We start from the raw sequence: 24,033 nt of genomic DNA, 5'->3' as shown, positions 1-24,033 counted from the left end.
TTTAAAGGTAGATGTCCACCTTGGATAAGAATGGGAGATTAATTCTCATTAAACATCTGTGTCTATCTCTTGTTAATTCTCCAATGCTGCTTGAGCTCCTCACATCCAGTTAATCCTGCTGAATGAAACTTGTCACGGGTGGAAGCTGAATTTAGGCTTTGTGGCCTGAATTTCCAGGGTTAGAATACAGAATTGGTGGCAATTTAAAGCTACTGTGTTGGGGCTGTATGAATTAAATGACTTGAAGGGTATTTTTATTTTAAGTTTGAAATTTAATTGCTATAAAATGGAATCTTTTGTCTGTAATTTCTAGTGCCAAAGGAAAGCAAATATATCCATGTGTGTAAATAGCCAGGTTTTTTAACATATTATATGTGCTTATTCATAGTTGTCAATATAGGTTTTGTCCCTGTAAACAAGCATTATCTGAATCAATTTCTCAGTCATTTATGCCATTCGTTTGAATCTGTAAGCTTCTTATTTGTACCACTTTAAAACAGGTGCATAATGGTAGCACTTTGTTTATCTGATACTGTTCCTGAATTTCGAAGCCATGCTTTTTTCTTTTTTTTTTTTTTTTAAAAAAAAAGACTGAAATCATTTCTCTGATGTACCTTCAAGCTATCCTTCTATTTGAAGGAATTAAAGTACCTTTAACTGTTACTTGATGTTACCATTTCTAAGAGTCTTTTTCAAAAGAATCAGCTATTAGTCTCCAAGTCTGCATCGTCTTTCAGGGGTGGAGGTGATAGTGCTCACTTCTTTTATGGATTTCAGGTGCCCAGTAGGGTAACAGTGACAGGAGGTCATAAGTGACAAGTACAAGAATCTTGCTTCTGCAGGGGAACAGATTTATGCTTAATTCCTCTCCTGCATTAAAAACAGAAGTTTCTAAGACATTTTCCTAGATTCCACTTGTACAGTACGTTCACTTAGTAGAGAGAAGCACCTTCCAGGTGCTTCTGCTGCTCTCTGCATCCTCTTGCCAGGGCAGGAGTGTGAAATAGGTGCTGAGCTGGCCACGGTGAAAAGCGGAGGGCATCTACCCCTGTGCTTTTTTCCCTCTTGTTGCTTGCATAACTGCAGCCAAACCAGCAAGAGTGCAGAGAGGCTTTCCTGGAGTTGCAGTTCAGCTACAAGCTGGTCCCGCACACATCCCTACCCCTCCAGGTTTAGCAGAGGACAGGGGCTGCTGGTCCAAAAGCGGCACATGCCTTAACAACCTCTGGCCCTCCCTCCAGGAGGTGCTGGAAAACAATCGCACAGCTCCACCCTGGGACCCCACACACATTTTGGAAAATGCAGCCTGCCTGCCCCTCTTGCTTGTCCCATGCTTCCTGGCTTCCTGGCCTGGCATTTCCAAAGTGTAAGCTGTGCCAGGAGGGCTGGCTGGGCCCGGGAATATCCTTGGCACCCCAAGAAGTTGGGTCCTACATGTGTGCTGCTGTCAGCTCACAGTGCCCACTAAATACCTCCTCTCAGCAGGATGCTGGATGGGCACTTCGTGCTTCTAGCTGGGACTCTAAGTAGCCTTGCCTTGGGGAGCACATGTGCTCTGAGGCACTGACCAGCCCATCCCTCCAGGCTGGACGACTTGTTTAGCCAAGCAAACCTTGGCCAACTGCTCCACAAATCACCTCCCAACCCTTCTCTTGCCTCCCTGGGAGGAGACAAGATGTGAAGGAAAGGGGGGGAAGCCCCTGTGTAAACCCCAAGTACAGCAGTGGGCAGACCGACCTCGGGGGGCTCCCAGCAGCCCTCTGCAGCTCACGGAGCCAAACGCGGCCCCGATCCCTGCCCACCGAAGATGCAGTAGTGTCCCTGATCAAAAAACACAACCTAACGCCTACTGCTTTATCTTCTCCCTTTCCAGTATTTCCAGTGAATGAGCAGTCTAATTAAAATAATTCCTTAAACACTAAATGGAGCCTGGACCATGTTACAAATAGCAGCAGGTTCCAGATGGGTTTATATTAATCTAATGCACTTGCTTTATTAACAACAGGAGCGTGTTCAAAGGTTTTATAGAAGTCTAAGGCTTTATTAATTCAACTTGATTAAACTAGATTTCAATTTTACATTTTCTGGTGATTTCCTTTTACTAATTATTCACTTGCAGACCATTTACAAAATGCTTATGTTAGAAAATCTGCTCTAATTAAATAAAAGGAAAACATTTCTGTTTATTAGCATCCTTCTAACTTTGTATGTGGGAATACTGTCAGCTCTGGATCCCTTCTGACTCCAGGTTGTGTACTGTTTCAGGACAGAATATGTGTATTCATGCAATAATAATATTATGCAAAACTGCTGAGGAGGGATCTTAGAAGAGGAGGTCTCTACCACCTGAAAGCAGAAAGCATCTTTTTCATTTGTTTTAAACGCAGGGCCTACAACACACTGCATGTCACAACACTAACGCAGTATAGCAGCACGGTGGGTTTTTACCAATAAGAGCTGGGGGATTAGTGAGAGCCTTGTCTATGCATTTAGGTTATTTTTGACTCAAATATTCAGCTGAAACAGCAGGATCTTGATCCTGCTCCACAGAGGGGCAGTTCTGCAGAGGGAAAGTTAGTCAAAGACCAGTGCTGGAGAGGAGACAGCCGTCCTCTCCTTTTCAGGGCAGCACCCTATGTAAGGGAGGGCTGCACTTCGCCTGTCCCCCTTCACACCAAAGCCGGTTACAAGCCGCTGGGCAGAACCGGGGCTGGAAACCACCTCGGTGGGCCCAGCACAGCAAACCGGGCCCGGGCTGGGGCACCCCGCGGGGGTCTCCCCTCACAGCGCCCGGCTTAGAGGAGATGTCAGGCACCGAGCTACGGAGCCCGGTCACCGTTCGTGTCCCCGTACCGCCACTTTGGCACAAAGCCGCGACTTTTGTGCCTGCGGAGGACACCGATCCCCTCCAGCCTCGCCTCGCCGCGGCGGGAAGCGGGCGGTACCTCGGGATCCTCAGGGTCCGGCCTGTGGCGCCGCTCAGCTGCCGGCCGCTCCGCGGGACCTCGCTGCCAGTTCTCTCCCCCTCAGGGCGCACGAAGACGGCCGAGACGAGTTTCCGACAGGGCTGGGAGCCGTGACCGGCCGGGGACCACCGCGGGCGGCGTGTGGGGACGGGAAGCTCCAGGCTCCCCTCTCCCCGTTCCCTGGGGGCCGCCCGCCGGGAACTCTCCCGGGCTCGCCCGGACCCCGCGAGAGGGCGCTGGCGGCGCCGCTTCCCGGGAAGGCTGAAGTTTGAAAAAAAAAAAAAAAAAAGAAAGAAAAGTGCCCGTTGCTGGTGGTGCCTCACGGAGCAATGGCGGCGGGGACCCCGCAGGTGAGCGCCGTGGAGGGGCGGCTCGGAGGGGAGCCGGCGTGGCCAGGCTCGGCTGAGGGGATGGGGATCCCTCTCCTCCGGGGCACTTGCCCCGTGGGGTTGGGGGTCCTCCTGGGGGTCCCCCCTCTGCTTTTTGGGGGTCTCCTCGCTCCCCTCGTCGGGAAATCCCGGATCCGTGCTCCACCTGGGAGCCCCTTGCCCGCTGGGCAGGGCGGGGGAGCAGCCGGGCTTGCCGCCGTCGCGCCCCACCCCGGGGAGGGTGGGAGCCCCTAAAAATGTCCCTCAGGACATTTGTCCCTAAAAATAGTCCCCTCAGGAAAATGCGGTTCAGGTAAAGCCGGTGCCTGCTGAAGACAGTGGGGCCCCTCTTGGCTGCGAAGGGGTGTGTGTGAGGAGAGCGCAGCGAGGCTCCCCGCTGGGAAGAGCATTTATTTCTGGGGCCAACTCCCTGCAACAGGGGGGATGCTCGCCTGCTTGAAGTATTTCAAGCCTAATCTGGGTGAGAAGCGATGGCGAGACCGGCACAAAGCTCTCGGTGCCACTGCTGCAGGCCCCATGAGGGGCTCCCAGTCTTGCAGCTCGCCTGGGCTCTTTGCGGAGGAAACCTTGCCTACCTCAGGGTTGCAAAGGGGAGTGTCTCCAGGCAGAATTCCAGCTGCCTTTTTCTAAACCTAGCAGTGGCCTTTTCTCATAAAAAGTGAATGTAGTTCACGTGAGGCTGCCCAATGTAGGCCTCATTGCTGGAGCATGAAGTTGCAGTGAAAAGGGGTATTTAAAACATTCCAGTGAACGCGTGTGGGCTGCAGCAGGGACTGGCCTCATCACCGCTAGTTCATTAAATCAAGCTGTAAATCAGTTTTTGTGTCACCAGTGCAGCTCTAAAGGCTGGCTCACCCTGGGCTTTGTGCAGGTGAAGCTTGTTGCCAGGCTGGGTGTAGCAGCCCCAGGGATGGGATCTTTCTGGGCTGCAATCTGGAGGACCAAGTGCAACTTTGATTGTGCTGCAATCTTTGCTAGTTAGGAAGCAATCTAGATGCTTCATTAAGGCATGAGACTAGCTGAAGTCCTGGGTGAGTTCTGGCAGCCCTGCTAAAAGTACCAAAAGTAAGTTAATTTAAGCTAGCTTGGGTATTTCCGGGCGCGCTGTAAATGTGTTTCTGGATTGTGCTGGAGATATATCCTGAAGGGCTGCGACCTTCTCTGGGAACCCAAGAACAGCTGCGGCCTGGGCCAGGGCAGTATCCTGACACCCCACCGACATTCCTGACTCAGAATGCAAAATGCATCAACCCAAATGCAAATTTGGATTTCTCGCACTCCTCACTAATAGAATATTTTGTGTTCCTGGTGCAAACAATGCCTTTGTTATGGCACTCCCTGATCTGTAGAGGGGAAGAAGGATCCAGTAAAACAGATTATGTTTATATTCTAAATATATTTAGAAAATGAGCATGGTGCATTAACTGGTATTCAGGCTCACTTTTGGCAGAGAGTGATGTGGAGGAAGATTGACCTGACAACCGCCCAGACTGTACCTGCTCTCTGAATCGATATCCAGGTCTCTGCATTCAGTACCATTTGTCAGCATTAATCTCACACCAGCAATTCATTCATTCGATTGCTCTGGGCAGATGGAGCGGGTGGATTGCTTACCTCTGTTTGCATAGTTTGGATATAAAATAAATCTGCATGCTTTTTCTGATTATTAAATGAAACTTACACGCAACAAACCCCTTTTAGTCGCTCGTTACAGAATGGATAAAGGGCTTTCTGATTTTCCAACTTAGAGCTGGTAGAGGTTGCCTGTGACTCAGGAACTCCATGATTCAAGTTCTTCCTCACAAAACCTTGGATGTTTTTCAAAGCTCTGGCTTAGTTCCTGGCTTTACTAATTGGGCGAGAACTTCCTGGAATCAGGATGTTAATCTGAACCTTTTTGTTTTGTTACCAATCTGAACAATTCCTATTTTGGCTATCGTGCATCTCTTGCAGACCCAACTTGGTTTTAGGCCAACTTTAAAACAGATTTTTTTTTTCCTTTTTCTTTTTAAATTATTTTGCTGTTAGGCTGAAATCATAGTGAAAACTGACCAAGGATGTTTGTTTTGGTCTTTGAGGTGTGCAATAAAATATACAAATAATATGATTGAATAATTGTGTATTTATTTCTGCCTGAGTGGCATAGGGTTTGGCATGTATAGCACACTCTTAAAGTTCAGTAATGTACATGAATAATACAAAACCAGTGTGGTTTATTTTTGGAAATGTGGTCAACCAGTTAAAGAATGTGAAAGCGAGTCAGGATTCAAGTTCTGTCTTTAGTCACTGACGTGATGTGTGATCCCAAGCTGGTTAGTGGAGCAGAGTTTGGCTGTGCAACCATGTCTTTTAAATTTAAGTGGGGAATATGATGAGTAGTTAATGCTAGCTTATTAATACGTTAATTGCTCTTAGTGCCATAAAGCCACTTCTCCTGTTGAAGAGGAAAGCATAACTTCCTGTTTGGATCTATTTCCTGAGGTGTTAGGCAGCATCCTTGTGGATAAAGTTTTCCCAGCTCCTGTTTTGAGTTCAGTGCTTATGTGGTCAGTGAGATGCAGGTGCTGCTACTGCCTGTACTGTGTGCGTTCAGAGTCTGTAAACAGAGCGCTGCTGTCCGGAGCTGTTGATGAGGCATATCTAACCAGAACAAGGAGCACTGAAAATGGTATAAAACAAAGCCCTGAGCAAACCTGAATGCTGCTGCTAATGCAGCTCAGAATAATCAAGGTTTTAATGTGGTCTTACTGCCTGTAAACCACAGGCAGAACAGAGCTTGAGACAACAGGCTGGTTACCTTTTCAGAAACAGCTGCAAGTTAAGCTTATTCTTTTACTTGCTCATTTGTAGAAACTGCTGCAGGGGTTACATCTTTCTTCTTTGGGGTTACAGCTCAGAGTTAATGCATGGTCGTGACATTCCTAAAAATCTTTAACAGGTTGGTTGTTATATGTCTTTGGACAGTCAAGTCAACACCAAGGCATATGCAGATAAAAATCTTTATCTACTACATAGTACTAGTAAAAGTTGATTAAGACAACGGCAAATACTGGCTGGGCTTTGATACTGGAAGAACAAATATTTGTGTAGCCATTAAATAACGAGAAGAGAAGTAAGATTTTGTCTCCACTATGGTTTAAAACTAAGTATGTCACAGTAAGATCAAAGTTGCCTTCTGTCCTCTGGAATTTAAATCTAGGTGTGGTCATCTTGAAATCTTTGTGAAAAGGTTGGCTTCAGAATTTGTGTGAACCATTTGCTGAATGAAATAAAGGGGTAGAATCTTATGAGGGTATTGTTATATCATAAAAAAGATTGAACTGTGTTATCTCTGAAATCCCCTTTCTCAATGCTGCTTGATTGCAGGGCAGCTGTCTCTTGCAGCTAGGCAATGGTGTAAACTTAATGGATCCAAGCTTCCAGCAAAAACTGGAGGGTGAGAAGGAACTACTTCGCCGTGCTATACAAAAAGAACTGAAGATTAAAGAGGGAGCAGAGAACCTGCGTAAAGCAACAACAGACAGAAAGAATCTCAGTTCATATAGAGCATGTGCTGAAATCTTCTAACCGGAAATTAGAGCAACTTCATTGGGAACTTCAGGAGCTTAATGCAAGGATTGTCATAACAGACAAAGAGGAGAATAGGACAGGTATGCCATGAGTCACAATTGTCAGGAAAATTTTGTAGTGCTTCAGTGCTAGTTTAATTACATTTTCTGTTGAGGGCTTGCGAAACAGTGGGAGTATTACCTGTTGGTATTCAGCTGATAAAATAATCTGTGCAGTAAAATGTTGGGCATGGTGCAATCAAGGTGAAAGGAGGCAAATGAGAGATCAGTGTGGGGAGAAGACTATCTGAGAATTCTGTGCATGGACAAGGTTCAGGAGCTGGCTGTAGATGGAATTGAAGAGATTTGAATAGAGTTTCTGGGCAGTTGAACATCCAAGTACTTTATGGGATGAATCAGTATAAAATTAGAAGAATGCTTGTTAGGAGTAGTTCACTGATAAATTAAGAAATACTTACGAACTTGAGCTTCATTTGAAATAGCGTTTTGCAGTCAGTTTTGTAGACAAGACCTTGTTATATGTTGTTTTGTAGCCTAACCTTCTTTTTTAGAATCACCCAATGAAATAACAGAAGAAAAGATGATTAATGATATCGATGATATTTTATGTACAGATGGATCTTTATCTCCAGACCCTTGTCTCTGGGAAAGAAACCCAAACCCCATGGCAACGAAGGTTGAAGCTCTGAAAAAGCAACTGCATGTTGAAATGAAAGTCAAGCAAGGAGCTGAGAATATGATCCAAATGTATTCAAGTGCAACATCCAAGGTAAGCAGGAATAAACCATTTGGGAACATGGATTCCTGGAACAAAATCTGTATTTAGAGTCAATACACAAACTCTCTCTGGTAGGTAGTGTGTGAAAGGAATTAATTTGCAAAGCTTGCTTGACTGAATCCTAGCTCTGCGTTTTTATCCTCAGCATAGTGACAGCATGTCATGATGCTGCACAGAACAACTAATCATATGATAGTAACATGTTGTAATGAGTCTTCTAATGTGCAGATTTTAGGAATTTAGCAGGAGTTGAAAAGGAATTGGATGGACTGTGTTTCATTTGTCAAGAAATTAAGCTAATCTATAATTACTGGATGGTAGCACAAGGCTTTTCTGGAAGGGCAGTTTTTTCTACTTTGGTCCATGATGTAGTTGCCTGTGCTGTTTTGTTAATCATCTGGGAATGATCACTGTCAGAGGGGAGCTACTACACCAGCCAGGCTGCCATAGTCTGGCAGTTTCGATCCTTTTGGCAGTTCCTACATGGTGAACGCTGATTGTGCTTCTGCTCTTTCGTCAGGGAGTGTAGTGACAGGGCAAGGAGTAATGATACTAAACCAAAAAAGGGTAGATTTAAATTAGATATTAGGAAGAAATTCTTTACTATGAGAGGGGTGAGGCACTAGAATAGGTCGTCCAGAGAAGGTGTGGGTGTCCAGTCCTTGGAAGTGTTCAAGGCCAGGCTGGATGGGGCTTTGAGCAACCTGGTCTAGTGGGAGGAGTGTCCCTGCCCACGGCAGGGGGATTAGAACAGGATGGTCTTTAAGGTCCCTTCCAATCCAAACCATTCTGTGATTCTTGAATGTTGCCTAGTGATACTGATGATGGAGTTGGGAATCATATTGTTTTACCTTAGCCACCTAAACCCTTCTGCAATTTCAGGGGAAAGTGCTAGCTACCTAGAGTAGCTTGTGTTATCATTGATGAACAAATGAATAGGTCTTTGGAAAGAGCTACTTCTTCCTACCCACTACAGGCTCTACTTGCTTTCTTTGGTGTAGATGCTGAACTTGGCTAACCCCAGTGACTCTAGTTTAGGATCAGATCTGATTTGGAGAAAAATATCTCATAGGAAGTAGCATGATAGAAGTGCTATCTCTAGGAAATCTTTTCCAAGCTTGGGAAGGTAGTGAGGGCAATATAAGAGGTACATTCAATCAGTGACTTGAGAAAATAAAATTAAAAAAGTATTGGTATTGTTCACTGAGCTGGTGTAATGTTTTGATACCACTAGTTAGTTTAGGATGAAGTACAGCATGTGGTATCTCTTTATGTGAGAGAAATTTTCAGAGCTTTACTGGTTTTGTATTCATCCCACTTACTGAGTTTGGCATAATGATATTTAAAATTCAAAGGATAATTAAAAAAAAATCCAAGCTTATTATGAAGCTTAATTCAGTAAGACCAGCACTGTAGAGGGTTGCACTATTTTGAGTTATTCAAAACCTTTGTTCACAAAACACTGTAAGCACAGCTTATCAGTCAACCACAAGTTTCAGTGACTGCAAGGTTTGGTATTAACCGGCATACCTACAAGGCAGACCCTGTTTTGTAGCAACTCATCTTCTTTTTATCCCTTGGTGTCATAGTCCATCAAAGACTCCTTGACCTGTCCTTTCCCTCTAAAAATGGAGATAATGATCTCGAAGTCTTTGATCCTCAGCAGTGTCTCCTTTACATAACTGCTTATGTAAGCTATTTCAGGATCATTTATGACCCTTCTTGCAGGTGCCATCTCACCCTCTAAGCTGAACACATCACCATTATCCATTTTTAATGAGCATGGTCCTTTCTCTGCACATGCTTTCTCTTTGGTAGGAGCGTAAACTGCTGGCTACAGCTCAGCAGATGCTTCAAGACAGTAAGACAAAGATTGAAATAATCCGCATGCAAATTGTGAAGGTATCTCAGTCCGCAGGAGGGATGGAAGATGCAGTGGATCCAACAGGTAGGGTGTTTTAAGTATACGGCCCATAAAAGATGTGGCCAAAGCCCCAAGATCCAGAATAGTCAGTTTTCATCCTCGCTGTATTTTATCTCCAAAATGGCCAGTGAGGCTGGGGACCACCATCAGTGCTGTGGAGCTGCGCATTGAGGAGCTGAGACATCATCTGCGCATTGAAGCTGCTGTAGCCGAGGGGGCAAAAAATGTGCTGAAGATCCTAGGAGGGAGTCGGGTACAGGATCGCAAGTTTTTAGCTGAGGTAAGCACTTGTTTATGCCTCAACATTAGTGATTTATCACAAATGAGCAGAAATAACCAGGGTTTATGAATTTGAGAAACTCCTGACTATCTGTGAGGACAGACTGTTTGGGGTCACTTTTTGTTCTAGGGATAATGTTCCTTGCTTTGGTGAAATTCCTTAGGAATGTTGGAAGTGACACTGATGGGGTGGTTGGGATGTATGGGAAAATGTTCCTTCCCGTTCCTTTGTTAATAAGATTTATCAGGTCTTTTTTTGAGACCATCTCTTGTAGTTCATAAAGAAATAATAATAGTACCTGAACTGATGCTGTTAATTGGGAAACTTCTGCCTGCTTTCTGTTCTACTTTGGATTGCTAGGCTCAGGGTCGTTTGCAAGAATCCTCTCAGAAGATTGATCTGCTGCGCTTGTCCTTGGAACATCAGCTTAGTGAACTTTCTCCTGATCACCCAAAACGAGCACTCATCAAGCAGGAACTAGTAAATACTTCTTCCCTGGGAGCTCAGCATGGCATTATCCAACCTACTTCGGTCATCAAACCTACAGCCCTTACAGGTACATAAATCCCACATGGCATGCTTTTGTGGAGAGGATTCAGGAAAAAAATGTGTTGCGTTTCTTCTCATTGTTGTAATGCCGTTTGTTTTATGAACATTTGATTTTCTACGAACTGTACTTACTTCTAGGCCCGTAAAAGCTTTCTGATCATATGGATTTGTAGTCTATTAAAATCTATTAAATCTCTTTAAACTATTAAATAGGTTGTTGGACTTGATGATCTTTTTAGGTCCTTTCAAACTGAACTATTCTGTTCTATGCTATTCTATGCTATTCTAACCTGGGATAGATTTAAGCTATTAACCAAGGAATCACAAATCTGAGAAATTCTTGGACCTCTGTGAGGACAGGGTGACTAGAATCACTTCTGTCTTTTATGGAATAACGTTTTTTACCCTCCTGAATTTATCTCTCAGGAACACTGGAAGTGAGACTGATGGGGTGTCAAGATCTATTGGAAAATGTTCCAGGACGTTCCCGAATGGCTGGTTCTTCTCCTGTCTCTGGCAGTCCAAGTGATCTTAAGTCCCTTTCCCGAACAAGAGTTGGCCTTGGTATCCCTGGCCGTAGTGTTGCAGGAAAGTACCTGCGGAATGAAGACCTCTGTAGTGAGTATAGGGTTCCGCATTTTGTAAGTGGCACTGGGGGCTTGGGGGAGTATTATCGGGGTACAACGCTAGTCTGATATGAGTTTAATTATGAGAAACCCGGTTTCTACAAAAATTAGAGAGAGAATGAAAAACATTATGCCTAATCCTCATAGTTAAGTCATGGAAATTATATTTGATTGGGATATTCACCTTCAGCATGAGAGATTGTCTTTAGTTTTATAGCAATATAAAAGATTATAATCCATGTTTTCTCCTTTGTCCAGATGAGGTCCTTGCTGTGCTCAAAGTGGACAATAAAGTGGTTGGCCAAACAAACTGGGGACCAGTTAATAACCAGGCGTGGGACCAGAGCTTTGTCATTGAGTTGGATCGGGTAAGGCTGCCTTGGATTTCCTAAGTTCTATTTGTTTTTCCATTTCACCTTACCTGATTTGCTCATTTAGCTGCAATTCCATTTAATTCAACTCTGTATTGGCGCTGCCCTCGTGTCCTTTTATGTACTAGTTATCTTAGTCTTCCCCCCAAGGCAGTGCATCTCTGGCAGAGACTCAGCCTGAACAGCATCTGTTGTCCTTTTCTCAGTATCTGAGCAGTTTTATTTCATCTTACCAGCAAAGTGACTTTAAAAAACATTTCTAAAATGGAGAGCAAGGACAGCCATCTCCAAAAGGGTCTGTAGCTGGGAAGATCTGAAAACAGTCAGGAGACTGGTGGGGAAACAGAAGGATTAAAGAAGTTTCTTATGCATACTGTCTAGTTAACTGAATTTTACAGCAGCATGTGTGTGGCATGTCCAGAGCATGGGGCGGTATGTAACTCTTCTGCTTTTTTCTCTCCTCCTCTCACCCCCCCATTCTGCCCAGTCTCGTGAGCTAGAAATTGCAATCTATTGGAGAGACTGGAGAGAACTATGTGCAGTGAAGTTTTTACGTTTGGATGATTTCCTTGATAACGAACGCCATGGGATGTGCCTCTTGCTTGAACCCCAAGGAATGCTTTTTGCAGAGGTATAAATGTCAGCTTTGTTTCTTTTTCAGAGAATTCTGTCTATGTAGGGTGCCTGCCCTGAAAACAGTTGTTCAACTCAGTATACAAGGAACAGAAGGAGCAAAAATATAGAAGGGTAGAGTGACTCCTTTCGCATCAATATCACACAACAATGAGGAGCAATGTGATATAATAAGATGTACACGTGCCATAGCCTCGAGTGACTTTTCAGCTACTCCTCTGTAACTGTGTGTGTGCACTGTGAAATCCGTTTTTTTTATTTGCTTTCATTATGAGTCATTGGTGACGCTTTAATTAAACATATGGCTTAATGGTCAGGTTTGAATTATGCAGACTAGAATCACAGATCCAAATTCCCTCTGGGTATACTTATTTTATCATCTTTCTGAGGCCAGCAATAAAGAATTTGAAGTACCATCAATGAAGAGATCATCCAGATAATCCCTTAAAAGCCGCAGTACTTTCTCCTTTGTGTTGTGATGAAAGATCCTGTGGGTTGACATTCCAGCAGCAGGATCTTTACCTTATGTACCAAAATCTGTCCCCCCTGCTTTTTTTTTTCCTATTTTCTCCCACCCTACAAATGGCTGTATTATAAAGCAGTTTTTTCATGTAGCTTTATGAATGAGATGCATTTTGTTTGGGATATGAATTGGTCTTAATTTGGGGGGGTCTCTGCACTTCAGGTGGCAGAAGATTCCAACATCTAAAAGCATAGTTGAAATAACGGATGTTTAGAGGGCGAAGCTAGAATAACATGGTCTGGAATCTGTCTGTGGGAGTGACTCCTAGCTTACCAACAAGATATGAATGGAGAATTTGATGAGAGCGCACATGTGCAAGTTCGTGTTCACAGTGTAAATGAAAGCATCTTGACAAATCCCCTTTACTTCTCTGACAGGTGATGTTCTGTAATCCTGTCATTGAGAGAAAGCCAAAACTGCAGCGACAGAAACGTATTTTCCCCAAACAGAAAGGTAAGCTGCTCGAGAACTGACTGCTTACTATCTAGGGTGTGTGGGTGAGGGCAGGGGTTTGCACAGTCTTGCGTGCTCTCCTATCTCATTAAATTTGTAAGACACATTACAATGCTTGCTAATTATTGTGTGTGTTTTGTGTAATTCTTTATTAGAATGTGAAAGTTTGCTCGGTTGCAAAAAGTGCAGCCAGCCTGGCTGCAGCATGATGTGTGATGTTGTGATCTTGTTGTAGTGTTTCTGTTCACAGTTACCAGTGTTAGGAAGATATAATTACTAGCTATTTAACAGATTTCTTAGCAAGATCTAGGACTCAGGCTGTACTAATTTACCCAGCAATATCATTACTGATGAAAGAACAGGTATTGGAAGAAAAATTCGGAATTATAGAAGACTATAACATGAACAGGCTACTGATTGTCAAGCTAGAGTTGGCATCTCAGTTTAGGGACTGGAATGACTTGCATACTTTTTTTTGCCTGCATTTTTTTTCCTGTGAAGCTGAATAAGGTAAGATTTTACATACAGAGGACTATTGTCAGTGAGAATAAACTAGATTTTGTTTGTATTCTTTAGAAGGTGGTAAAAATAATGGAAAAATACCAAATGTTTTACTGTTTTAAAGATATTTTCGGAAGCTTTCTGTTAACAGGCTGAATGATTAAAATGCAGTGTAGAAATAGGAAGAAAATCTGGCTTAAAATAAGATCAATTTTTAATATCTTATGCAGCTTCTACTTGGGGATTGTTACGATAGTACATGGATCTGAACTTGGGTGAAATAGATCTTCATCATCATCATTAAACTTTATTCCCTGAAAGAAAGTCCATTCTCTGTAGGGTGGACTACCTTTTTTGAATAATCCCACAGGTGTTTGGGTAACAATGGTAGTTTTAACAATTCATGGGTTTGTAATTCATGCATTGTAATCTCACTGGTGTTTGGACTATGACTCCTCCAGGGAAAGAATTTCTCCGAGCTCCTCAAATGAACATGAATGTTGCTGCGTGGGGTCGCCTGATGATGAGCTTCCTCCCTCCATGTAGTTCAATGAGCACTCTGAGTCCCCCACTTCATGATTCCATTCATACAGACTTCTCTCCAGTTCCCGCACAAAATCATGCTGACTCAACCAAGCTGAGCAGGTAAGCTGTGTTCTGAGTATTGCTGGATAATAGTCTGGAGTAAGCATAAAATACACCTTAAAATTCTGTTGCATCTTACTAGGGTGAAGGAAGATATTAATAAGAAAATTGTTTCTGTAGAACTTAATTCAGGATTTTAAGAAAAGCCAATGTTGCCAGAAACAATGTGGTTTTGGTGGGTTGTTCAATACCCTGTGGTTACCTCTGATTTATTGTTAGCAGCTGGACCAATTTTCAAAATTGCTGTCCTAACAAGTGGTATGTTCCAGAGCCAGGGGATCTTCAGTAGCTTTCTTTTCCTCTGCAGTAAGAACTGTGGGCAGAAAAGTGGTCATAAGTAAACACCATAATGCAGAAAAAAATAAAGCAGATTTTCAAATGTTATTTTATATACACAAAAAGACGTACTGGTTCTGCACTGTAAAGGAAAGAAAATTCCACTCATTAAATATCTTCATTGGTATAGTAACTGAACTCTGTGCAAAGTCACAGTGCAATTGTTTGGTAAAAATGTACTCTTCTTTCATGAGGTTACATATACCCCCAACCACTAGCATAATGTAACACTCAGAAGTTATATAATTAGGCTTTTACATATTCTGTAGAAAAAAAATATTTTTCTAAAACTGTTGGGATTAATTGTTAGAGAATTAGTCATTCTCTAGAAGAAGCTATTCCCACTGATTCACAAGACCTAGAAAAGAAAAAAAAAAAGTCAACTACTAGTCAAAGGTTGGTTTAAATTCTTGATCATAGTCACTTATTTCTATGTTAAATTAATGTAGCATTAGTTTTATAGCATCAGAGAAATGTTGAAATGTGAGTTTAACCATTAACAATTTAAGATACTTCAGACTTCCTGTGTGAATCGAACGGTCTCTTGTCTAGTATATTGAACAGAGCTCAACTTTGCTTACATAGTAAAGGTGATACGTTTGTGTCTGTGTATAATGTTCTGCTCTAAGACATTCTCCTTCAATTGTATCTTACCAATGCAGTGACTTTCCTGTGGCTAAGCTTACCTATGATGATGAAGCACCACCCAAGCCTCCACGCCTTTTTCTGATGGCCAACTCCAAAGAATCAACACCATCTCCTGCAGATTCTCCGGTAATGGTTACTAGAGAAATTAGCTGTGCTTCAGGCAGGTGCCTCCTCGTTAGCTGGCTGGTCTCCAAGGATTCAGAGTCCAGTAAGCTGTTTCAGCATGGAGTCTATGAAAGTGTTGCAGCTCTTTTTTAATTATAGGTTGCTTTTCTTGGAGAAACAGAGTGGGAGGTAGGTCAGCATTGGGAGTTCAGGACAGGAGTACAAAACAGATGACTCAACAGAAAAAGTAGGGACAAAGGGTCAGCAGGCTTGTAGGACCAGATAAAGTTATTTGTGATTAATGTAATGGGCAAAACTAAGAAGAGCTCTCCTTTTCTGAGAGAAAGGAGCAGGATGATTGTTCTGAGTGATATGATGCTAGCAACTTGTGTTCTACCACATCCAACCTTTTTGGTTGGTTTTGGCAATAGAGGAGACTGTGTTCTCTGATCACTGTGGTTCTTTTGGGGACATGAAATGCCTTTTTCCTAGAAAGAATTTTTTTTTCCTAAACGTTTTAAAGCCTTTATTTTTAAAGGAGTTCATCCTATCCAGGAAATATTTTACATGAGAATTGTTTTGTGTGGCCACAAACAATTTGTTTTCATGCTGCTTCCCTCTAAGCAGAGGTGATGACCAACTGCAAGCACATGTCATGCTGGATCATTACACTGGAGGCAATTTGGATGTGGGTGCTCACATCTGATTTGGTGATTCCAGAGGATAACATACTGCAACTTTCTCTCTGTTCCTAGTGTCTGAAAAGGCTGCATGTTGAGAAGTCTTGCAGCTCTGCTTTAACAGAATTTCCAATCCAGGCATCTCCAAGGTAACTGTGGACAGCATGGGCTGTCTTGGGTCACAGATTAAAGAAGAACTGGGCTGAAATATTTGAGAGCACAGTTCAAAATTCTGCTTAAGATATGCTTTGGTTTCTCAGGAGCAGATTCTTAGTGCCAAGTGTGGACAATACCATGAAAAGTCTGCTCTGAACTTTACATGTCCAAACATCTGCTATGCCTTACCTGCTCATTAAACCCTACTGCTTAATCTATTGATAGATAGTGTGAAGCTGACTTCAGTAGAAGTTAAAGTCACTTAATTGTCTTCCAGTGCTTCCTTATGTATGAAATTTTCTGATAAAGTGCATTTAGACATGTCTAAGTAGAATCGTAAGAGAGAGATTTCAGAAATACTTTTGGCATCCCTTGCACTCTTCTCTTTTTATCGATATGCAAGGTATTGTGCCTTTCATTATATAGGGAGGCACAAAACTTATATACAAATACTTATATACTTATATAGAGCTTATAGTCTGTGGCAGATTCATGTACAACTTGCATATAAAAAAGGTAAATAATAAGAAATATACCAAAAACAAAGCAAGTAGAAAAAATACTATTGATGAAAAAATACTGTCTGAAAAAGCACAAATAACAAAATCTATCTAAACTGATCATCTCTCAGTTCGGATCTTAGAATATTTTCATAACTTCAGTATCACTTTTGAGCGGTTCCATCTTCAAAACTGTAGAGTCAGGATGCAGTCAGATGCTACCTACCCTCTCTCTGAGAAGGCTGAGGCGGGAGTTGAGTGCTTCATGGGTGCCTACTGAGCCCTTAATTTCACTCACTGGTGGAGTATAGAGCATCTGCTGCCTTTTAAAGGTGTTCCTGGACTAAACCTTTTGGGGAAGGGGGTGGTTTGTTTTGTTTTTTTAAATTCTTTCGAAGCATTTCTTCAGTCTGAGTTTCCTTGGTAACACCTTGTAGTGGATATCATGTTCTATAGAATCTCTTTATTTGGTTATGTGTTTTTTTTTTCTCCAGCAACATCTTATGTCTGTTGTCTCGCCTTGTTTCATTTCCAATTCCTGTTTGAGAACTTCTGTTCTTATTATGCCTGTGTTCTACTGACATGTGATATATATGTTCATGTCTGATTATCACAATTGCTGTTGAGCCTGCTGAAAGGAGCGTAGGCAAAATTGAATTTTACTCTCCCAAGAATGGGGATGCAGGAAACTAATCCTGTTATGGGAAACAAGTCTTGGAGAGACAGAATTGTTGCTCCTGTTGCCAGTACAGATGGAAGGCAGAGAGTACTAGCACTGGGAGCAGTTTCCTTGCCTTACAGTTAGTTACCTGCTCCTTTCTTCAATGTCAGAACAGCAGCAGCAGGCCTCATTTTCAGGATTTGAGCCTAGGCAAGAAGTGGCTGATGCAGCTGTTCACTTCCCCTTTTGCTGTACAGAGCTTCTTCCCCTAACACAAATACACACTCCTTTGTTATCTTTCTGCATCTTTTGGGTATTGTCTCAGCAATTCTTCTTTGTTTCTCTGCAGAAAAAGGGCAGTTCAGCTTGAGGATTTTCGCTGCATCGCCATGCTGGGACGTGGACACTTTGGGAAGGTAGTGTAGAAGTGCTTGCTCTGTGGAGGGCAGTAGGAATGTGATTGTGAAGATGGGCCTCTGCTTTGGAGTCTGAATAGAAATGTTGCAGTACAGAAGGTATTTGTTGCACTGCAGATATACAAAACATACCCAACCCAAATGCACAAACAGCTGGTACTCCTTTTAGCAGCCAAAACTCCTGAAGATTTGTGGCTTCAAAGCCTGGAGAAAGCCCTCCATGGAGTGCCAAATCATCTCACAGAGCACATCGTTACCGTTCTTTTCATTATCACTGTGATCACTAGTGGAACAGCTTCATTCCCATAAAGTGTGTGCATAGTTGCTTGCTGTTAGAGCACTGATTTGTTTTTAAAGCACTGGACCAGTTGTGATAGTACTGCTTCTGAGAAGAACATAACTTAGTGACATCATTCTGGACTGTTGCAGCACAAAGAGTAGGAAAAAGTGCTCCATTTTTGGAGTTACTTGAGCTTGATTTTGAGAATGACTGTGTGGAGTGGATGGAAATAGTTTTTGTCAGTGGGAGTCAAAGTAATCCAACAATAACATTTGTTTGGAATGCAGCATTTCTGTTGTCTTTCAGGTACTCTTGGCCCAATACAAGGCAACCGGGAAGCTGTATGCTATCAAAGCCTTGAAGAAAAAAGACATTATTAGGAGAGATGAAATTGATAGGTGAGCTTTGTTTAGAGATGGTACTACTGCCAAAGCTATGTTATCACACCTGTAATGAACTGTTAGTAGGTATGATGTATACTACTCTTGGTACTGTTAAGGTTAAGAGTGACCTTAGGGATGGGGTAACTAAAATCAGGAATAAAGAAACTTAGAACAGCACTGCTTTCTAGCTGCTGGTACAATGACACACACCTGAAGAACAATCTAAAATTCAAGGTTTGGAAGTATTAAGGGTAAATATTGTATTAGCCTACATTTTTTTATTTCTTTAACTTAAGATGTAAAGATTTTCATTCTGTCTTTTTCAAAACAGGCTTTTCTGCCAAGTTTTAACACTGACATTTTAATTCTTTAAATCCTGGCAGCTTGAACTGTGAGAAGAGAATATTTGAGGTGGTCAATTCATCTGATCATCCATTCCTTGTGAACATGTTTGCATGTTTCCAGACACCTCATCATGCTTGTTTCGTAATGGAATATACTCCAGGTGGTGATCTTATGATGCGCATACATGAAGATGTCTTTCCAGAGCATATGGCACGGTGAGTTAGAATTAGTCTAGTTTCCAGGCACTGTAAATGCTTAACTTGGTTCTTATATATCTTTCCTGATAACTGTTTCTCTTTTTTAGGTTTTATACAGCATGTGTAGTCTTGGGGCTCCAATTCTTGCATGAGAAGAAAATTGTTTATAGGTAATGCAGTAAAAATAAACCATAAGACAGTTCAGTAACTTGAAAGTTTATTTTTCCTGTAGCTACATGTCTGAAGCTAACTGTCTTGCTGGGGTTTCTAATCTTTCTGTCTGTCTCTATTAATATTCTCCATCTCCTGTTGCTGTCAGCATGTTCATTGTGCTTACAGTAAAGAAAGTCATCTAAGAGCTATTCATCTGACATGTTGTAGGTGATTCATCCTCTGTGACATGTCAATATGTTCTGGGGGCACCTGTAACTCACTGCTTTCTTTTTTACTTGGACAGTTGAATAATTTGTCATGCTATTGTGGGATGCTCTTTTCCAGAAAAATAAGCCCCACCCAGCTCTAAACTGCTTTGTGAGCCTTTCATTAAGAGGAAAATGTCAATAAATTGAGGAGAATCTTCCAAATAATACATTGTTATTGTTAAACCAACTGTAGACTTTATTCAGTGTAGATTTTTATTCTCTTTATAATATCTAGTTTCTGCCTCTTGTGAAAAAGGGTGTTGACAATCCTCAGACTTCATCCAACATTTTCTCCCCACAATCTCCCCTCTCTCCCCCTGCCACCCCCCCCCCCCCCCCCCCCCCCCCCCCGCAGGGACCTGAAATTGGATAATCTGCTTTTAGATGCTGAAGGATTTGTGAAGATTGCAGATTTTGGATTGTGTAAGGAAGGTAAGTGGCTTTGGTGAAGTCAATATTGAACCATCATAACAAACTTTAGGGTCTGAGCTTTGGTGAGGTGTTCACATACACAAGTACAGAGGTGGGTGTATAAAACCTGCATTCATCTCCATTTAAAAAAAAAAAGTCTCATGGGTCTGGCCATGATAAACTTGGAAAGAGTAATTTGCTCTTTCCTCTTCTGGAAAATTACGAGGGAGTTTACAATGTACTTTGCTCAAAGGAGCCAGGATATAGGATACTACAAGCTATGTACTTAAGGAAATGAGCAGTGGAATCTGCAGGAATGTTCCTGGGTTGTGTTGTTTATTTAAGCTTTGTCTGTATATCTCCTATTCAGAATTGTTAGGGACTTGAAGTATCAGTACTTTGTCACTGGCATTTACAAGCATTGATGAGAGCCCTTGCACAGTTAACAACATCAAATTATCAGGTGATAATCTATGATTTTCAGAAGGTGAGACTGCATGTGATCCATTTAGAAGTGTGTGCTGGATTTTACAATAGTATTCTTGTCCTACAGGAATAGGTTTTGGAGACCGCACAAACACCTTCTGTGGTACTCCTGAATTTCTGGCTCCAGAAGTCCTGACAGACATCTCATACACTCGGGCAGTAGACTGGTGGGGATTGGGTGTTCTCATTTATGAAATGCTCGTTGGTGAGGTAAGACCACCTATCTCTAAGAGAATCTCACCAAGCAGTCTTGGGGAGAGTAGTACCTGATCACCTGAGATAAAATTTTGGTGAAAGTAGCCAACTATTTATTAATTATTATTTAATAGTATAGTAGTGTATATATATATTTTTGTTGTTGTTCATAATGCTTGCCAAAAAGTAATTAAGCTGTACAACTCCCTGCTATTCTCATCCCTTTTTATTAGCAAGGAACGGGTGTTATGTGTGTTAAATAAACAAAAATGTTACAATTGCAGTCACCATTTCCTGGAGATGATGAGGAAGAAGTCTTTGATAGTATTGTCAATGACGAAGTCCGCTATCCACGATTCCTTTCATCTGAAGCACTTTCTATAATCCGTAAGGTAATGGCTCGAGGGGTGTCTGGGGGCCTGAGGAATTCGTATTTACTGTAAGTGGATCCAGAGGGACTCTGTTAGGCGCTGATAGCATTTGTGTGTGTGTAATCTATAGCTGCCTACACAGACTAAGGAAACACTTAAAAATTACGCATACTGTTCCTTTTCTTCTCTTTACATAAATGCTGTCCTTTTGTCTAAGGATGACTAAGCAGGCTTCTTACTGAAGTCTGTTGCTGCTAACTGAAATGGAGAAGCGTTGATTCAAGGGCAGGAATGTCAGAGTCATTCAGTGAAGATGGCTTGAATGAGTTTTTGAATGTGACTCAGTAATTACAGGTGCACAATTAAGATGAGATGCTACATGCGGTTTATGGTGGGTATCTTACTGATGGTGGCGAGTTGTTTACAAGGAGCTATGCCTGAGCTATTATTAGCAGTTACGACCTTGCTGCAAAGTGAGAATGAGAAGATACTGAGGGGTCGGTCCAGCTCTTTGTTTTTCTCTCTGGAATATTATTTCTGTTCATCTTTCTGTTCCAGTTGTTTAATTTTGAGCTGATCTTTCCTGCAGCTTCTTCGGAAATGTCCAGAACGTAGACTGGGAGCAGGGGAAAGAGATGCAGAAGAGATTAAAATTCAGGCCTTTTTTAAGGTAGGAACTCACTGTATCCCTCCCCTTCAGCTCTTATATTCGAGGCAAGAGTGGTTTGCTTTCTGTTGGCATTGGGGCAAATTTCCATTAGTTACCTGTGAGATCTTAGTGGCAGCTTCTGTTGCACCTCATTGCTCTATTCAGGTATATATGTTTCAGTTCATGTTGGAAATGACACCCCCCAAGCGTGTTTTCTGGGACCTGTAAGTTTTCAGGTCAGCTTATTATTTCTGATTGTGCTGTTTCTATCTACAAACAGACCTTCCTTTTGAGCCATCAACAAATACCCCTTTATATATCAAACTGCAGCAGTAAAAGATGCTGTCTAGTGATGACAGTTACTGCCAGTCAGTCTATTTGATGCCACCTGCATTTGCAGAATATACAAGAGCCGAGGAGTAATTGAGGTTAAAGACATGTTTGCTTTCGGTCAATGGCATATGTCTGTTCTAGGCAAAGGTGTTAGCATTTCTCCTTGTTACCCATCTGTCAGAAGTTACTTACAGCACCTGGCTGGCTCTACACTAGAGTAAGCAAAGAACTTTGTCAGCAGAAATTGTGGGGAAGTCCACGGATAAACGTGTCCACAGCAGCACTTTAGTTTTATCCCTCTAAATATAGCTTGAGTTGTAGCTTTGTTCCTTGGTGTTCTAAAGAGCAGCCTTAGGCTGTATAGGATCTCTATACTACCTGGCCTGCACCAGCTATGCTGTTTGCTTAAGCGTGTTTTTTTTCCTTCCTCTTACTTTCATGTTTCATAAATAATCTTAATGTCAATCTAGCCTGTTCACTTCCCTCTCTTACAGGAAATTGATTGGGATGCTTTGTATGCCAGGACTCTGAAGCCCCCTTTTGTGCCCACTTTAAGAGATCCAACTGACATTAGCAACTTTGATGAAGAGTTCACATCGCAAAAGCCAATTGTGACTCCTCCGGAGGAGGTTGCTTTCCTAACCAATAAGGAGCAGGCTGTCTTCAAGGACTTTGACTTTGTCTCCCAACACCTTTTAGATGTTTGATTCTCATGCTGTAAGAAACTTGAACGAGTTGTTACCATCTCAAGAGGGTGTAGAGAGGACTTGGCATAGGCAACAGAAAAGGCAACAGACTTCATAGCACTGGTAGTACTGAAGTGCCTTGCCAGCTGAGTTACTCTGCTGTATTTTTTTCAGCCTTGTTTTCTGGAGGGATACTGGATGTGAATTACTTTTAAGGAGTAGTTCATTTTTGACTGGATGTGTCTTCCGCTGGCATTGATTATGTATGGAAATGTGGAATTTAAGCTGGACTTAATTTAATGAAATCAAGTCACTTCTGCATCCCAGGTTACCCTTTAGAAAGAGCCTCAGTAAGTAGCACAGCTTTTTAAAGTTGCATAATACCAGGCAGACATGGCCACTTCTCACCTGTTTTCTAGAATAAATATGCAGCGTTCCTTCTTTGTAATGATTTTTATGCCCATTCCTACTCATAAGTATGTATGTCAGAGAAAGAATGGATTTTAACACAACCAAGATAATGATGTGTGAGTTTGGTAATGATCCAAGCGATACATCTTAAGGTAAAAGAATCTCTTTATACTTCTTTCAGGATGTGAAATCTTAGCTATTGCTTTTAATAATATAAAGAAGCTACAGCTTTGCACGTGCTATTTTTTTGAAAATAAAGATACTTTTCCTTATAATGAATTTTCAGCTTTTCATCTCCTTGGTGTTAGCTGAATGTTTCAGATCAGAGCTAACCAAATTAAGCTCAACAGGCACAATTTTATTTTTCTCTGTAAATGTCATGGTAGTATTTCCTTCCTTCCTTCACGCTGAAATTGTCTGTGTGCATATTGCATGGCGTGATCAACTGTCACATCCAACTAATTGCAGTTAAGTTGTCTTTCTCCATTTTTTTTATCAGTGTGTATAGCTGGTATCTTTTGGGTGATGGCTAAATATTGCTAGTGTTAATATTGGACAATCAGGAAGTTAAGCTGATTTCATTTGCCTAGCAACATATTTTGTAATTACATTTGGTTAGATATATTTTCTTCCCTCAAATTCATAATGTTAGCTTGTTGGGCAAAAAAGGGAAGTGTATCTAGAAGTGAAGCATCCCACTGAAGACAGATAGGGAAACATAGCTGCTATTTTTTCAGTTTGTCTTTAACAGAGGTAGACAGAAGTTGAATTAATACAATTGTGCTATTTCTGGGGATAAGGCTGGGGTGCAGCTAATGAGTTGCCCTTATTAAATTAAGGCTGGTCTAAGTGCTTCAGAATTCAGAGAGGTTTAAGATCTTTAGTAAGAGTGTATGTGTGTGCTAAACAAATACTTCACACTGAACCTCAATTTCCTATTTTCAGAGCCGAGTATAACTGCTTCTTAAAGTTCCAGCGTACAAACATACTTTCAGCCTCCTGCTCAGCCTTACAGCGTAATGGGCCATTTAAAGCAGGATATACATCTTCCTCTCCCTTGTTTGAATAGTAACGGTTGGCTTGCTTTTGGCTCCCGTGGTGTGTTTTGTGATTTTTAAGGTCAGGGCTTCTGTAAAGTGGTAAGTGGCACAGTGG

The 24,033-nt window shown here is 42.0% G+C and overlaps 1 protein-coding gene across 1 annotated transcript; it reads left to right on the top strand.

Moving 5' to 3' along the window:
- The first annotated feature begins 655 nt into the window (after positions 1-655).
- PKN3 (protein kinase N3) lies at positions 656-23,972 on the top strand. The gene is given in 23 exon segments (XM_035554955.2): positions 656-3,316; positions 6,722-6,892; positions 6,894-7,005; positions 7,539-7,693; positions 9,521-9,650; positions 9,755-9,906; positions 10,267-10,462; positions 10,882-11,073; positions 11,340-11,449; positions 11,940-12,083; positions 12,986-13,061; positions 14,024-14,207; positions 15,206-15,317; positions 16,052-16,125; positions 17,643-17,709; positions 18,296-18,387; positions 18,756-18,932; positions 19,022-19,084; positions 19,692-19,768; positions 20,301-20,443; positions 20,713-20,820; positions 21,389-21,469; positions 22,276-23,972. Coding segments are annotated over 23 exon segments (2,850 nt in total). The 5' UTR covers positions 656-3,295; the 3' UTR covers positions 22,489-23,972.
- Positions 23,973-24,033: the final 61 nt, after the last annotated feature.

Source organism: Cygnus atratus, chromosome 19 (genome assembly GCF_013377495.2).
Source record: "Cygnus atratus isolate AKBS03 ecotype Queensland, Australia chromosome 19, CAtr_DNAZoo_HiC_assembly, whole genome shotgun sequence".
NCBI lineage: Eukaryota > Metazoa > Chordata > Aves > Anseriformes > Anatidae > Cygnus > Cygnus atratus.
Note: the sequence above shows the minus strand (reverse complement) of the source record. Positions and strands in the feature narration are given on the sequence as shown.